General features: G+C 42.6%; 1 protein-coding gene across 8 annotated transcripts in view; it reads left to right on the forward strand.

The window, feature by feature from the left end:
* The first annotated feature begins 12,883 nt into the window (after positions 1-12,883).
* The window catches only part of Ryr3 (ryanodine receptor 3), a 556,303-nt gene continuing 551,780 nt past the window's right edge, over positions 12,884-17,406 (forward strand). For 6 of the 8 annotated variants that reach the window (XM_040274327.2, XM_078049891.1, XM_078049890.1 and 3 more), the window contains exon 1: positions 12,887-13,286. In XM_040274327.2, coding sequence (XP_040130261.2) covers positions 13,236-13,286 — 51 coding nt within the window. In that variant the 5' untranslated portion in view covers positions 12,887-13,235. Of the gene's footprint in view, positions 13,287-17,406 lie in introns of all 8 variants that reach the window. The other 2 variants (XR_013438866.1, XM_078049887.1) reach the window with 1 other exon arrangement.

Genomic DNA, 17,406 nt, shown 5'->3' on the forward strand with positions numbered 1-17,406 from the left:
TTCTGACTTCATCAGTGAGTGCTTCTTACATATGGTACAGATCCACTGGTAGATTCATGGCTTAGTGGGCTATTGGTAGATAGTAGAAACTTAGGAGGTGGGGCCTCGTTGAAGGAATAGGTCACTAGGGGATATTCTGTCTCCAGCCCTTTCCCCCTTCTCTCTCTCTTTGCTTCCTGGGTACCATGAAGTGAGCAGCCTTGCTCCACCACCCACTTCTGCTATGATGTTCGGCCTCACCTGGGCCCCAAAACAAGGGAACTAGCAGACAATACATTGGCACCTGTACAAAGGAGAACTCCAGAGTCTGTTGAACTTTGTGATTCCACGGACCAAGGCAAGATTCCAGGCTCCAGAGACCAGGTTCTGGCTTCTTGAGTGGGAAACAGACCTTTCTGCCATCTTTATGCCCCACCCATTGAACGTAGCAGCAGCAACGAGTTGAGGCGGGGTGAGCCTCCCAAACTGCTCAGGATTTAGCCTGAGGTCAACATTAAGCTGCTTGAGCTGTATGACAGATTCTAAGTTAATACATTTTGTACGACTGAAGATCAATGTCTATCAATCAATAAGTATTTGTAGAGTGTGTGTCGTGTGCTCAAGGCCCTTCTGAGTTCTGTGGAAGATAAAGAAGGAATTGAAAGATGGCTTCTATGTGGATTTGGCCATTAGCAAAAAGGACAGGATGCAAGGTTTTGTGGCCACTCTAAATAGTTCCCAGTTCCTGAGGCCAACCAGTTACCCCTAGGCTTACATTTTGCTTCCTGTTCCAGCTAAAGCGTAACCAATGAACTGTAGCCGTGCTTTTTATTTATTTTTTTTTTCTTTTTTTTTTGCTTTCTTTTTTTTTTATTGTTGGTCGTTCAAAACATTACACAGTTCTTAATACATCATATTTCACAGTTTGATTCAAGCGGGTTATGAACTCCCAACTTTACCCCATATACAGATTCTGTCTTAGGATTCCTTAGACCTTTAAACATTGTGGAGAACATAAACAGCTTTTGTTTACATGGATTATATTTAATGATATATGCCACGTTTGAAATTAACAGATGATTAACTTAAAAATAACAGTCACAAACTCATTGCATATAACATATTTTATTGTAAAATGATTGATTTATCACTCCAAATTAGTGGGGGAAATCATATCATATACACATTTTTTAAAAATCTCTGTAATGGGTGATTTAAAATACAGCATGATTCTCATATCTGTTCCTTAGTTTGTCATGCATCATGATATGTTGTTTTAATTAAAGTATGTAAAGAAAATATACTTCACACAAATGTCCACTGATAAAGGAGGATGAAGAGATGTCCTGAAAGTGTTGTGGGAAACCGTTATGGTCCTCCCTCTTGGAGACTGTGGATATTTATGTGGGTTTGGGCACAGGCAGCTGTGAGGCTTGCTGGTATACCACTACTGGTATAGACGTGATTTCTGTGATTTGCCTGTGGCCAGTCAGGCAGCTCCCTGAGTGGAAGGATTGGAGATGCATGGAAGTACCTCCCTTTCACTGGCCTTGTGGGTGCATGAACCTCATCATTAGTCTTATCTTTGGATTAAGACATTGAATGTTTCTATTTAAATGCAAATTTATTAACCATCCTTTAAATAAAGCTGTATTGAGTGACATGAATGTGCAGGTCTTAGAGCAAGGAGTGTAAAGGTGAATAAAACAGAATAATAGAATAACTTATTAGTTTCCTGAGAGGATAGAAAAATGGGATAAATAAATGTTGATGGTATAGACCAGCAGGGAAAAGACAAGAGAGGATATTATTGAGGACCAACACAGACCAAAGAGGAGGTGGCCATCCTGGCATAACTTGAAGAATATCTGGAGTTCTCATCTGGAAAAATAGTACCTCTGAAGCTCCGAACTCATTTTTCCAAATTATTCTATTCATTTTTCCAAATTATTCTATTCTTATAAAATGAAAATGTGCTTTCCTCTCCCAACCACTATTGGCCAGTATCAGAACCATTGGATATTGCCAGCTGTGCCAGTCAGAATTCTAGCAGAGACACAGAATCAGTAAGTTCTCTCTGAGTGTGTGTGTGTGTGTGTGTGTGTGTGTACACACACACACACACACACACACACAGGTTTGTTGTAAGGAATTGACTTACATGGTTGTGAAATGAGGAAAGGCCTAAATCTGCAAGGCAGGTTTTCAGGAAGAGCAAGGTGGAAATTCTTGGGCAGGAGATAATGTTGTAGCCCACAAGCAAAACTTTCTCTGTAGGAAAATCTTTCTTTTGAATGGTTTGGGCCCACCCATATTACCCAAGGTACTCTCTTTTCTACAATGTCAACTGATCATAGATCTTAGTAAAGTCTACAAGATGCTTTCACAATACTCAAATTAGTGTTGGGTTGAATAATTGGGAACTCTAGTCTAGCTAAGTTGACACATAAAACTGACCCTCACAATACCATGTTGTGAACCTGTTTCTTTCCTAAGAACTTGGATAAATTAAGTATTTAAAAAACTGGAAATGAAAAAGGGAAGTAGAGAATAAGGAGAAGACCGGAAGAAAAAGCTAGTCAAGTAAAAGGGGAATGGAGGACAGACACAGAATAAAAGCAAAGTGCCATAGAGAGACATGAAAAAGTATGAAGGAATGAAGACGGGGACAGGGAGAGGAAGAGGAAGGTGACTGTTCCTGAGGAAAACTGCTCTCACCCCTGGCTTTAAAATAGAAATTAGAGAAATAATAATTGTTCACAAGTCTTTATCTTCCGTATCCTAAATGCTGAATGAAGGAGGCATCTGAGTTTTCTGGGTATGGAAATAATGGCACTTCAAGTTCAAGCAACCTGAAATTTATTTATTTTAAGTCCTTGCTGATCTGTAGGCTACCACTTCCCATCCCTGCACTCTTTGTTAAGGTAGATTTATTTCTTTCAAATTTGCTATAGGGAAAATGTGTGGCCTTCTCCTCTCCTGGTCAAGTCGCAGACTCTGCAGTCCGACTGTGTTGGAGGGAAACTTTCAGGCAGTCCCCAGTGGTCTCCACCTCCTGGCATCAATGCCCTTTGTGTTATGACCTCCCTTTCAGTGTGGGCTATGCCTAGTGATTTGCTTCTAATGAGTAGAATGTGTCACAGTGCCAGTATATCACTTCTGAGATTAGATTACTAAAGACTGTGACTTCTATCTTGCCAGCACTCTCTGTCTTTGTCTCTCTGAATCTTCTAACTCATTCTAATAAAGCAAATTGCCAATGTTGTAAACTGCTCAAAGGAGAGGCCTATGTGGCAGGGAATTGAGGGTGACAAGTGACTTGAATTCTATATATCAGTGAACTCATTTGTAAAATGTGGACAGTAATAATAACAATGATGCTGTTGGTACAGAACTACCATAGGACTAATGGTTTAATTCATGTGGAAAACCACAACAGTATTTGGCACACAGTAAAAGCGTAGTAAATGTTAAGTTATAACTACCACCATCACCACTACCACCACCACCACCACTACCACTACTACTGCTACTACTACTATCATCATCATCTCCATCATCATCTCTGAAAGTTCAGGAAAAATATCACTGTAATCCTTCTAGAGAAAGAACAGTGTTACTGCTGAACAATTAAAGATAAATGCTGTCACCCAGGCACCTAGTCAATATTAGCTTTATGCAGTTCTAGTCTCAGAATGGCAAGTCCTCATCCATAGAGAGTCCTGGAGAGCCCAGTGCCTTACTGAACCCAGAAGATTTTTAAAAATTTAGAAGATTTCTTACTCTTACTGCCATTGCTGCCTACCTTAGTGTACTACATTGTGTTTTGCATTTGGAACTGAGTTGCCATTTCTTGAGCAGAAAGTGCAGTTAACTTCTTCAAATCACACCTAGTAGTAAATTTCATGAACTGTGCTCCACAAATTGCTCTGCGAATCCCTAAATTTTTGTGAAGGTGACTCAGGCATATCACTTGGGATGAGATGACTGGGTTCACAGTTCAAGATATTTTGGAAATATCTTCCACAGACATCTTATTCTATTTGGTTCTTTTCATCATGTGATGATTTTACCCAGGATTTTAGTGTCTAATCATGGAGTTACCTACTTAAAAAAAAAAATGGAGAGAATCTCTGGCTGACCTTAAATAGAATTCTGGAAAGTGTCTGCATTTGCCCTTCCCATGATCAGCTCCAGAATCTTGTAGAAACTTTTCCTCCAGGGATTCTTACTGGGCTGGAGGAGTGTTGGGGGTGGGGTTCTACAAATTGCAAAGAGCAAATGAAAGGGTCATTATTGATCATCTCTCTTTCTGTAGTTATAAATCAAGGCTAATATTTTACTCTTTCTATTTTTCCAAACTGTCTAATTAGGGATGAATGAATAAATGATTGCATGAATGATAGTATCTTTAACACATCTGTTATAGTGAAAGGAAGGCTTCAGGTAACACATCTCTTTGATTAAAAAAAAAAACTGCCAAAACGTAACAGATGGAATCTTACGTCCTAACTGAATAAGACTCACAGTTTTGTAAAAATGGGGCTGAACCCAGATCTCAAGGAATTTTTCCACTCCTAGATATTCAAGAATGACATAAATGCACCATCTGTTGGCCAAGGCAAGGAAGCTGTCACTCAAGTGGGGCTCAATCTATTCTCTCTTGTCCCTTCCCAATGTGTTTTCAATAAGCTTTGCAGCGCCTGCTAGGATAAATGCAGGCTTAGAAGTAGTCCCCATAGGTATGTCAATAATGAGGGAGACTAAACAACCTATAAATATAAGTACTTTTTGAACAATCTGCAGATCTAATTTGACTAGCCCAAATTTAAAATAATTACAAGAATATTGTTTCTTCTCTTTGCCTGAACTGGAAACTTCAAAGCAGAATTATTTGGTCTGATTTCTAAGTCAAATGAGCAAGCATTCAAATTCCAGCTTAGCTGAGAAACATGAGGGAGTTTCCTTAGCTGCCTCAGTCTTGGTATTCTCATCTGTGAAATAGGGGTAATATGCCTATATCACAGGGTTGTTGATAGCTAGTTAATGACATGAAAGAGGATGTTTAATATGGCATAGGAGTGGAGAGCAATTCTAAAAGCCAGATCTGCCTCTGGGAGCCGTTTTGGATGAATGGCATCACCACTGGATTTTGTTAAGCATCAGTCCCAACCCCCTGACCTTGGGCATCAACAACCAGCGTCTGGGTCAGTGGAGTTCTTTGGCCTCGACAATAGTTGCCTCCTGGAAATTCTCTGCCGACTCTGTTCACCAATCTAAGAACAAGTAATCCTATAGGACCAAGCTTAATCTTATGTACTCAACAGAAGCCACTCTGACTGCCCTAGCAAGTGGCAATTTCACCCTTCCAACAATGTCCACTGTACTCACTGGGCACTTGGCAAGCTCTTACTGCCATTGCTGCCTACCTTAGTGTACTACATTTATATTTTGCATTTGGAACTGAGTTGCCATTTCTTGAGGGCAGAATGTGGAGTTAACTTCTTCAAATCACACCTAGTAGTACATTTCATGAACTGTGCTCCACAAATTGTTCTCCAGATCCCTAAATTTTTGTCAAGGCAACTCAGGCATATCACCTGGGATGAGATGATTGTGTTCACAATTCAAAATTCTGGGCCCTTCCTCCTATGACTCTCCCCAGGTACAGCCAGGATAGCCTTTCACCTGCCTTGCCCTTGGTCTTTGGCAGTGATGAGGACAATAGTGTCTGAATTGAGCATGGTGTCTTTGAGAATCTTACTATGATAGGATGCTTGCCAGCTCTGTGCAAGGACTTTCTCTAGCAGCTGGCACAGCTGGAAGCACCAGAGAATTAACACCATTGGGAGGTTTTCACTCATAGATTGACCAAAGTGAGCACATAAACAGCCCAACTTGCTTGACCTTCTAGGGTGTGATTTGAGGTGTATAGTTCTCACTAGTTTCCAGGGCTCCTCAGAAAGATTAGGCTCCACTACTCAATCCTGGCAGTTGGCTACAAACTTACTCCTTAATGGCTTTATTCTCTTCTCTGCCTCACTTCCTTACTCTTACTGTTACTTCCTAAGCTCTTCTTCCAAATCCCCATTTCAGGGTCTGCTGAGACCAGACATTAAGTCGACATCTGCTCATTACCAGTCACTGTTCCAGAAGTTTTAAAGACATTGACTGTTTCAATTCTTCAATCGCCTTCTACACATTCTTGGAAATTTTATGTCCATTTTGCAAATAAGAAAAATTGGGACAAGAAAAGGTTAGGTATCTAATGCAAGTTCACATACACAGGATTTTAAAGTACAGCACTCTAATGCAGCAACTTTGAAATCTGCTGATGCAGGTACATAGTCTGCCCACTGGTTAAGAATCATAGCTTCCTCCAGAAGCCCTTAGCAAAAGCTCATTTTCTCTAACTCCCCTTGTGTTTGCTATTAAATGTTTTAAGTCTAGATAACCTTGGTCTATTGTTCGAGGATAACTCTTTTTTGGAGGAGCTAGTTTTGTTTCTTATACATTCGCCTCCGTTGTGGAGGCCAGAGCAGGTGCAGTGCAACATGGAGTAGCAGTGTGTCATGGTATCTCAACTGAGTGACGCTGTTATTTCTGCTGGTTTCACCACTGTCGCCGAGGAGGAGATATGGCCTTGGTTTCAAGCAAAGATGTTGGTACAGTAATTTGGAAGGAGAAGCCAGTTGATATGGAAAAGGAGAGTTCATAGGATTAATTCTGTTTCATTCATACTGTATTTGAAGAACTGGCGAATCACAGTTGGAAACACCCAGCATACACTTAGAAAAGTGAATTTCGGACTTGGGAGAGTTGGCAATAAAGATCTGAGCATAGAAGTGGTGGTAGCTAAAGTCATAGGAGAGGAAAAGTCTTGAGTGTGCAGAGAATGAAAGGAGGTTCAAGGATGGAATCTTGGTGAATGCCCATTTCTGAAGTCAGAATGTGGAAGAGATGTTATCATAGGAGACATACAATGGCAGAGAAGTAGAAAGAGAACCAAAAGAGTATCAGGACATGGTCCCCCTGGGATAGGGAGTAGGTTCAAGAAATACTAATAAACTTAGCCAAACATAACAAGGGTCAAGAAGAACAAAGACTGGAGAGTAAAATGTCATGTTTAAGATGTCTCAGTGTATGAGACCATAGACTATGGTGTTGAGGTAAAAAGAGAAAAGAAAGGTGTAGAAGATGTGAAAAGTGGCAGGCAAGTCATGTCATTTAGTAAATTCATCTTTTGCTTTTGTGAAGGACTCTTAGTAGCACCCCAATATTCTAAATTTACTGTTTCAATGTGTGATAAGTATTTAAGTAAAGAATCATAAACAATAACTTCAACCTTGATTTTTTCCTCCCTCCCTCCCTCCCTCCCTCCCTTCCTTTTTTCTCTTTTTGGTTGCTTCTTGTTATCAGTTTTAAAGAGTGCTAAATAATCCCTTACGGAACAGGTACCCTAGTCACTAGAGAGTTTCCACACATTTATTATCCATATTTAAAGAGTTAGGTCATACTAAGCAAGGCATGGTGGCACACACCTGTAATCTCAGCAGCTTTGGAAGCTGAGGCAGGAGAATCGAAAGTTCGAAGCCAGCCATACAAAATAGGGCTGGGGATGTGGCTCAGTGGTCAAGTGCCCCTAAGTTCAATATCCGGTAACCCCCACCCCCAATAAATAAAATAAATAAATAAATAAAAAGAAAAAAGAAAGAAAGAAAGAAAGAAAGAAAAGAAAGAAAGAATTAGGCTATAGGCCATAGTAAATTTACTTAACATTGCAACTTTAGAGAGGACAGAATAAGTTTATTTGGTGATTAAGAATATACTCCAGGATCTTGCTGTACATCTGTGCCATTACCCTGAACTCAATTAGAAGAAAGCAGAGGAAATAAATACTAAAATAGAAGCCCAGAGATCTGTGCTCTGGTCCCAGCTTTCATCAGTTGAGTTTACAGTTGACCTCAGGGGGCCTTAATCTCTTCATTTTAGAATGAGGGGGTTGGATTTTATCAGTGATTCCAAAATCAGTGCTGGTCCTGATGATGTTTTCCTGTCCTGAGCAAAGCAGCAAAAGGGGAAAGAGAGAGAGAGAGAGAGAGAGAGGGAGAGAGGGAGGGAATAGAGATAGATTATGCATAAATTATTCTAAAGACATTTGTTTATTTTTAATATTAAGATTTGTCCTTTCTACTGTTTTATATTAAAATAGACTATCTTTTATACAATAACAATAGCCATAAGTAGCTGGATTTTCAGTGTGCTTAATAGTAACATAAATAGTTGGCAACCCCAGGACACTGATAAATTTTTTTTTCGAAATTTTTACTAGTTTATACATCTATCTACTGGATTAGAATGCTGATTTCCTCCTATATTCTAGACAGTATGTGTGTCATTGGTACAGTATAAAATCTCTGACTTTTATTTGGATCTCAGATGAGAGCAATAGGAGCCCAGAAGCACTGCAAGTCTCAACCACCGAGAGTCAAGGAGCACTCTGTCCTGCATGTTGGCAGCAGCAGTGACATACTGAGAGGGAAATTTCAAAGCATAGCTTGCAGCTCAAGACACAGGAGCTCTGAATACCTACAGAAAATTATGCATCCTTGTTGCACTAAAGAGAAGTAAGATTTGCTTTGTTAAATTTCTTAAGTTATTTTAAAGGAAATTTCACCAGCTCAAAGATATTGGAAATGAGATCTGCTCAGAACAGGCTGCAGAGATAAGTTGAACTCAGGGGTCCACTGTAGAATCATTGCCCAGGGATCACAATAAAAGTCATTTACCTATATTTTTACCTACTAAAATGTGGGTCTTGCCCTGGCACCTGAAATAAATGACCCAAAACTACATTCATCTCCTTTCCCACTGTGTTTCCACCTATTTCAGTGCAAACTATTAAAACTGCATCGAGTCAGAGTAAATTGTTGCTGGCAGCAGCTTCAATAAATCTGTGCCACTGAGCTGCAGGAAGAATTAAAATGCAGAAATTAGAAATCAAAGGCATCAGGTTTAGTGTAAGTGAGACTTATCTGATTAAGTATAGTTTCATAAACCACTAGATCCCAATCTCATAAAGCCCAAGGGAACACCGGAGGGGGATGGGTACTGACGTCTGTCTCCACCTTCCAGAGGAAGCCATAAATTTCAATATGCCATAGCAACATGCGGACATAATACAGCTTGGAATAAAACTCCCTAGAAACAAACATGAAAAACAAAAAATGGTATTGGTGCACACCATTAACTTGCAACACAAGATGTGCCTAGGATGTTTTGCTTATTGGGGCAGGAAAATGTTTCCTGAAATCAGAGGCATTGTGTGTGTGTGTGTGTGTGTGTGTGTGTGTGTGTGTGTGTGAGAGAGAGAGAGAGAGAGAGAGAGAGAGAGAGAGAGAGAGAAAGGCCTCATAAAAAGTCAAAAGAGAATGGAACTTAAGGAGAGGCAGGAACACAAACACACCCGATGTTCAAGAGCTCTCTCAGGATTTTATACTAGCACTTTTATAAGATATTCTGCTAAACAGTTTATAATCACTAAGTCATTTAATCCTTGAAATAATCTTGAGAAGTAGGTATTTTCATCCCCATTTTCCAGAAGATGAAACAGGCTCACTGTGTCATACATCCTTAAATGGTATAGTATAGTCTTATCCAGGAGTCCAACCCTCCTCCTGCTGATGTCAAAGCTGGTGCTCTACACATTGGCCAGAGCCTAAGTTCATGGTTAATCAGAGGCTGACCTGGAGGCAAATGCAAATGAGATGTGATGCCATGCCAAAGGTGGCTTAATCTGTTGCTTTAACATACTGATCCTGGGCTGGGGATGTGGCTCAAGCGGTAGCACGCTCGCCTGGCATGCGTGCGGCCAGGGTTCGATCCTCAGCACCACATACAAACAAAGATGTTGTGTCCGTCGAAAACTAAGAAAATAAATATTGAAAATTCTCTCTCTCACTCTCTCTTAAAAAATATTAAAAAAAAAAACATACTGATCCAGCTGGAGGCTCTTTGAAGATGAATCAGCTCAAGATGCCACATGGAGAAAGCATGCTTCTCTCAGGCTTCTGCAGGTGTGCTCAGCTTGCCTTCAGCTCTACTATGACACATTGGCTGTGAAACCCCCTGGGACAGAGCCCCCTCTTTGAGTGGTTTAGATTTAGTGAATGTTAATTTTGACCTCATAATGCAATCTTTCTATATTAAGATATCAGGAAAGAAGGAGGAGGCAGAGAAGGTGGAAGAGAAGGAGAAAGAAGACATTTCCATGTGTTCAGCTTCAGGGAGTTATGGGTAACTTTGGATTCTTGCCTGTATTAAGTAGTTGTGGTGTTTGTGGCTTTTTGTGAGAGAGAGATAAAATATCATCATCAAAAGAAGAGTATTTTCTATGTACTTGTCCCCCTTCAAATGAAGAAAGAAATTAGAATTCAAACTTTTTGGTATGGTTTCCAAGTCTTTGGGGCAAAGATATGTAATAACTTAGTAGTTTATTGTAAAAGTCATGAAAACTAATGATAATCTTTTTAAACATTAAAAAAGAGACTACTGTAAAGTATGTATGCCATCTTTCCTATTGGCACCAAATCAAAAACAGGTATACTTTTAGAAGTTATTTCTGTTCATGGGGTTTATTAGTGACAATATCTTCTTGCCTAATTACCTGTAAAATAGCTTCATGATTTAAACATCTGAACAGAAAGCACAGAAAGGAATTTTTTGTTGTTCTTGCTATTTTGTTTTTTGCTAATGGACAAATAAATAAATCTTCAGTCAATATATGGATAGTATTTTTGTGTATTGCAAGATATTAAAAATGATGCTAGCTAGCAGAGTCAGCTGCCTCATCTCTACAATTCATTCCATCATTGCCTTTTATACTTTCCCCAGGTGGAACTTGAGTCAATGCAGACCAAAGCCATGATAGCAATTAACTAGAGAAATGCATTTTCAGCAAATGGATGACTCCTATAGTTAGGAGGGAGACTGAAATGATATAGAAGATAGATTCGGTGTTGTGTAGAGTTTAATGTGTCTCAAAAAATATAGGTGAAGGCTGTCTATCAAATACGATCTCATAGCTTCTGTGTCCCCAAGTGTGATGGGTGCTGTCTAGTTACCAAACTTAAGACTGCTCCTTCTTCTATGGCTAAATGAACAAAGATTTATGAGGCTCTTAGCCAGAGTGAAAGGGTCAGGGTCTGTGGCTAGCAAATAGAGTGAAGCTAACTGGTCCTCTGGGAATTGAATCCACAACCCTGGCCTCATTAACACCATCTTGGCAATTGGCCACCATGAATAGCCAATTTCATAATTATATTTGAAGCTATATCAATTTTATTGGTAAAGTACATATCAATTTTATTGGTAAAGGCCCTTTTATGTGAGAAAATCCTCAGGACCAATACACCAAGAAACTACCAGAGGAGAAAATAAATACATGAATTTTATTTCAATAATCAAACTTCAAGCCTTTCAAAACCATATAAAGCATTGAAAAGATAACAACGAATAATTTCTAGTTTGGCCACATAGACTTGTTACTAGAATCTTTTCTTCGGCTGCTGTTGATATTGGCTCCAAAGTGCCCCAACATTCAAATGCTCTGCTTTCATGGATGACTTTGAACAACTTAAGCATTCCAAGGATATTTTATTGCTCGTCATTGAAGTCCTAATAAGGGTTGATAGTTTTCCCCAGGGGGCTAGAATTCTAGGAAGCTGCTTTCCTCCCTCCCCCTCTCAAAATGCTGTCTTGTTTCCACTGGTGGAGACAAGAAAAATCTTTAGTTGAAAGAAAAGAAAAATGAATGGTGGGTCATGGAGGCCAGCATGACAGGTGCCTTCCAATATGTGAAGTGTCACAATGTACAGAGGGTTTGACTCCTCCAGGAAGGCTTTAGGAGGGGCACTAGGTTCAAGATATAGCCTCTAGAAGTAAGTAGTTTGGGCAGACAAAAAGCACATTTTTCTTGGCATTTCTGATGTCTAGCAGAAAATGGGAAACTGCAGCTCAAGAAAAAGGTCTTAAGACAGAACCAAGAGATGGAGGCCATTCACAAGGAGGCTAAAATTGTGAACATATTCGGAGTTCCCAGTTTCTTCTGCCACCATCAACCTAGAATTGCCACCTTCTGATATGCTTTCCATCCTGTCCACATCTCTTTCCAGTGACCCTTTTGAACATTTCCCTTGCAGGGGAGATTTTGTCCAACGGACAGAAGGGGGCACCCTGTACCCTTAGCCTTATAAGGACCCATCTGACAGTCCCCAAACGCTAGAAAACTACCTAAGCAAGGTGGGATGTCGGCAACCTCCCAAGGACCTGGAAGAGGAACTCTAAGTGAACTGCCCTTTGCTCTTTTAGAGTCCACAGGCTGGCACTCTAAAATGTCGAGTAAGATTATGGGTGCGCAGAGGAAGGATTCCGATGCCACTGGTCTTCCAAATGAAGATAGAATGGGAGCCCCTAGAAATTCCCTGGGGTACAAAGAGAAATTACTGCAATCCCATAATCGAGGGGTTTGGTAGAGTGTACTTATTGGATTTTGAAGAAGGGAAAGAATTCTCTTAAGGTGCAGAAAGGGCTATCCAGGGAGTTACAAACTTTGTTATGAATGAACAGTCACACTCTCAGCACCGCTGTGTCCTAAAAACCATGGCACACCTATCTCACTCAGCCTTACATGGCTGGGGGTCTGACCAAGGCATTGGAGTCCAAATCAATTCTTTCGCGAGCTCTCTCTCTCTGCCCCCCGCCCCCGACACACACACACCGGGCGCACTGGAGCTAAGCAAGTGGCCTTTGTTTGTGAATCGGAGCAGTGTAGGGGACATCCTCCTGTCGCCGCGGGGCGCGCGCCTCAGCTAAGGGTGCGGTGAGGGGGAGGCCCCATCGAGCCAACCCGGGTCCCTCGCGCTGCCCTCAGCCCACCCCACGCGCCCAGCGCTGCGCTCTCCGCGGAGTCAGTGGCTGCAGCGCACTAGGCTGGGGCGAGAGGCGAGAGGGGTGGGCGGGCTGCTTGGTTGGCGTTGGCGCTCTGCAGTGCAGTGGAGTGTTAGCCCAGCTCCCTATATGGTCGGGGATTAGCTCGGCGCTGCTGAGGCTGAGCCAGGAGTCGGAGGAGGAGGAGGAGGAAGAGAAGGAGGAGGGGGAGGAGAAGAAAGAGCGCAGCAGCAGTCGGCGCACGCCGAGCTGCTGCCGGGGGAAGCAGAGGCGCCGGAGGCTGGAGCACCGCCGACGCCTGGAGAGTCATGGCCGAAGGCGGAGAAGGAGGAGAGGATGAGATCCAGTTCCTGCGGACTGTGAGTCTCTGCGGTGGGGGAGAGGCGGCCGGCAGGTGGGGAGGAGCGCAGAGCCGGGCGAGGAGGGGCTGCGCTGCGCCGCGAGGCCGGGTGCCCAGCGCGCTCTCCGAGCTCGGGGGATGCAGAGGCGGACCAGTCACCTACCCTCCGAGCGGCGAGGGGCTGCATGGGAAGGGGCAGCTTCTCCTGCCTTTCCTTCGTTCTCTACCGTCCCTCCCATCCCAGACCCCCACCCTGTACTGCTCGCTTTCCGGGCAACTCGCTACTTGGTCTGAAACCTTTGATGCCCAAACTTCAAGCTGGGATTGGCTCGTGGTTGCCCTGACCTAGAAGATCAGGGGTACCCCAGAGTCGGCCCTGGTCACCTCCACACTCTACCCCAGCCCCCTTCCTTGGAGGCACCCGCACGCAGTGGGGAACTGCAAGGAAGGAGCCTGAGGGACAGGGGCAGGGGCGAGAGTGGGTAGTTGGGTCGCGAAGCGGGCTCAGGTGCTTGGTCCCAGTCCTAGGAGCTCTCTGAAGGAAATTTATAAATTCATCCATCGCTGCCCCTCTCTTGTTATGCCTCAAACCGGCAAGTGCTGCTAGAACCTTATTTGACCAACCGCCCAGTGTGCAAGAGCCTTGGCCTCTGTTCCCCGCCCGCCAGCCCCGCAGGATGGGAAACCCCGGTCTACAGCTCCGCGTCACTCAGGTCCTCTCCCTGGCACTGGAGGGCAATGCTCCGCCCCAGAATTGGGGGCGGGGGGCGAAATCTCTTGCAGCCTATCAACCTTGCCCCTTAGGGATTAATATAAAGACTTTCAAGGTGGACAACCACCCAGAGGGATGGGGGGCATTGGGACGCTTCCTAGAGCTGATTTCAGCCTTGTGACCTTGAGCTTGTCACATAATCTAACCTACCTAGCCTCAGTTTCCTCATGTGTAATATGGAGAAAACATAACTGGCATTTTAGGGGTGATAATAGTTAAATAAAATAGTGAACATTATGTTTTTTAAACTGTAAATTCTTTTATAAGTACTAGGTAATTTTATATGAGCTGTTTAGCTCTCATGAATTAGAATGAAATTCTCTCCCTTTCTCAAGTTCACCCTTCTCTCTTCTGACCTGGTCATTCAAGATCACAACTTAGAGCTCTTGTCTATCTTTTGGAACATGCCCTTATTGAAGTGATTACTTTCAGTTCCCTTCAGTTTTTCTCCCAGACATGGTTCCTTTGTCAAGGCTGGGGCTTGGGTCTTATTGGGGGAGATTGTGAAGGACCCTTTACTCTCCTAATATTACTTAAAGGCCAGAGAACTCATCACTTCCTCCTAGGTCTGATCTGCAAATGTAGTCTCCATTCTCATCTCTTACACTGCACACAAAATGGTCCTACACTCACAACTCATTACAACCTTTTGTAAAGCAGCCTGCACCTCCCAGAGCCCTGTGGAATCCTTTGCCTCTTCCTCCAACAGGTGTCCTCAGTATTGAATGGGTGGCTGTTCCCTTCCTGCTTTGTCCCTCCTCAATCAGTAAATTTTTTCTACTTATTTGCCATCTTCTGGGCACCAATGATGAAGAAATTCAGACAGATTGGAGGGCATCTTGGAATAGATAGCCCAGAGAGTTTAGACTTAGAAACCTGATGGTTTTCCTGAGATCTGCATCTTCACCTGTTTCTCTTGGCGTCTGTGGCCATCTTCCCTCTCCATTGGAAGTGTAAATGTTTTTTATATACCTGTAGCCATGGCTTTTTGTAGCTGTGGTTCTTAAACTTTGTGTCGGGTGCTTCTGGCCCCAAAGATCTGAGCAGATGAACCTCTTTTAAAGCCCATTTAGGACCCCTTGTGGGATTCAAGGACCCATGTTAAGAACTCTATTGCAGAATGCTGCGGGATAGCTAAAGCAACCATGGGGTCAGTGACTTCATATGTGACATTATTGATCCTTTTCTTTCTTGTAATTGCCTGAAGGGTGTATGTGTGTGTGTGTGGGTGTGTGTGTGTGTGTGTGTGTGTGTTTTGATGTATTTCTCAGTTCTGTACCCTATGCAATAGTTTAACTTCCTCATCTTTGGTGTACTAGGGAGAAAATAGGGGATGAAACTAAAGCATTGGCAATCAAATGACTTGGTTAGGTTGCCCAGAAAGTTTCTGATAATTGTCCTTATGTAATATTAATTAAACCCCCACTGGAGCCTGGCAGTGAGCAGTACTCCAGAGGTTATAGTCTTAAGAATATACTGGGAACTGCAGCTTTCTGAACTTGACTCTCTTTCTGAACTTGACTCATCTATGAATTAGACAAAATGATTTATTGGAATTTTATTATCATAAGCTTTCAAACTACAAAGAATTTTGCTGCTATCTTGCTGCTTTTAAGGGAGCCAGGAATCACTGGGTTATGCTAGCAGTGGGATTTTCTCACCTGTGAATATGCCTGGGTTAGAAAAGGTGTTTCATTTTGAATTTACTTACCTCTATTTGGAGTTTCTTTCTTTTTCCCAAACAACATCTTCTAAAGCATTTTGGCCATATATGAGTCATATAATGCTTCCTCATCCTAGCATTGTCCTGGACCAGAAGCTGGCTATTTGACAATGGAATAAAATTATATCTTTGCAGCAGTGAACTTTACAGGATTGCTATCCCTAAAAGCAGAGGCTTTTAAAAACCTACTTTAAAAAAAATGGGCCACAAAACATCATTGTGTCAAGGATTCTAATCAAATTTTTGGTGACTATGGTATCAGGTGTATAATGGATAGTGCCCTACAAATGAAAGCAGCTAGAATTATTGATGGCAAGCATTGAGAAATACTGCAGTAATCACTGTAGGTACATGTGGTGTGGCTGGCGACACTTCCTAGGTGGTGGTGTTCATCTTGGTTATATTCTTTGATAGGTTAGAAGCCCACTGTCTCCAAAGCAGGGGGCAGGCCCCAAACAAGTGGCTTGGAAGCATAAGCATATTTGTACCCCAAACCTTAGGAAGGTGATAGAAAACTGCAACCCTCTTCTGGCCTTCTGAAATCACTAACAGTCTTGATTGCCAAGGAGAGAGTCAGACAGAAGGATAGATGGAAGAATCATCTTTAAGAAAGAACTGTCCCTCCTGCTGCTGTTGGCAGTGGCATCATCCTGCCTTCCAATTGCTCTTGCTGACGTAGCCAGTGTCACTGACGTGGCTCCAAAGCTGCTCAGAAGCAGATAAACCTGCCAGCCACTGATCTGAAAGCAAGAAGTTATGGTGAGAAGAGCGACAATTATCCTATCTTCAGACAGGCTGTGTCGCGCCTGGCACCACACCCTGCTTTTGGAGTTGACAGGGAGATGTTATCCCCCCATGTTTCCCCTTAGACTACAGTATCCATTTACAAAACAAAACTCCAAGCCTTTGCTGATTTTTCTGAGACACCCCAGTCTTCTCCTTGCCAACCCCCTTTCCACAAAGGTAATTACAACAACCCAGAGTGAGATAGACATTTGTTTCTGTAAGTTTCAATTAAAGATTGGTCCTAGATGGCCCAATTTAGCCCTCCCTGTAGAAAGTTGTTCTCCAGTCACCTATATTTTCAGATCTTGTGGAACAAGAGAAGGTGCTTGAGCTGAAAGTCAAGGACTATTCCCTTTATCTGGGATTCCTGCTTTCGGGGCACCTCAGACAAACCCCTGAATTTGAGCTGGGGCACTACTGTAAGCTCATGTCCTTTTACAGAACCTTGTCCCAGGTTGGAGTGACAATGAACTTTTACCTGGTGGTTTATAGATTCCTGCTTGCTCCTCCTCTCAGCAGAGTCCATTTACGTAACAACAGTGTGGTGCCTGCACTTTGTAGCTTTTCCACAGGGAGCTAAGAGGGAGGGGAGGGCAAGAGTGACTTGTTTCCCTAGGCACAGCGGTTCAGGGTGCTGGTGAGTAGTAATGGAGGAAGTGCCGGAATGCTGACCCTGTCACCCAGTGTTGGCTCTCTTGCTGAATTAGTTTTAATGGTTAAAATGACTAAACTGAGAATATTCGCACTGTCTGGGCCCCCCAAGGTCACTTCCCACCTTTACTGTCTCTACTCCTTTGGTTTCTCAGAGCTGATCTGGTTTAAGACCCATATCAGTGGTGTACCTACTGCACCAAGAGA

Source organism: Ictidomys tridecemlineatus, chromosome 5, assembly GCF_052094955.1.
Source record: "Ictidomys tridecemlineatus isolate mIctTri1 chromosome 5, mIctTri1.hap1, whole genome shotgun sequence".
In the NCBI taxonomy this organism is placed as follows: Eukaryota; Metazoa; Chordata; class Mammalia; order Rodentia; family Sciuridae; genus Ictidomys; species Ictidomys tridecemlineatus.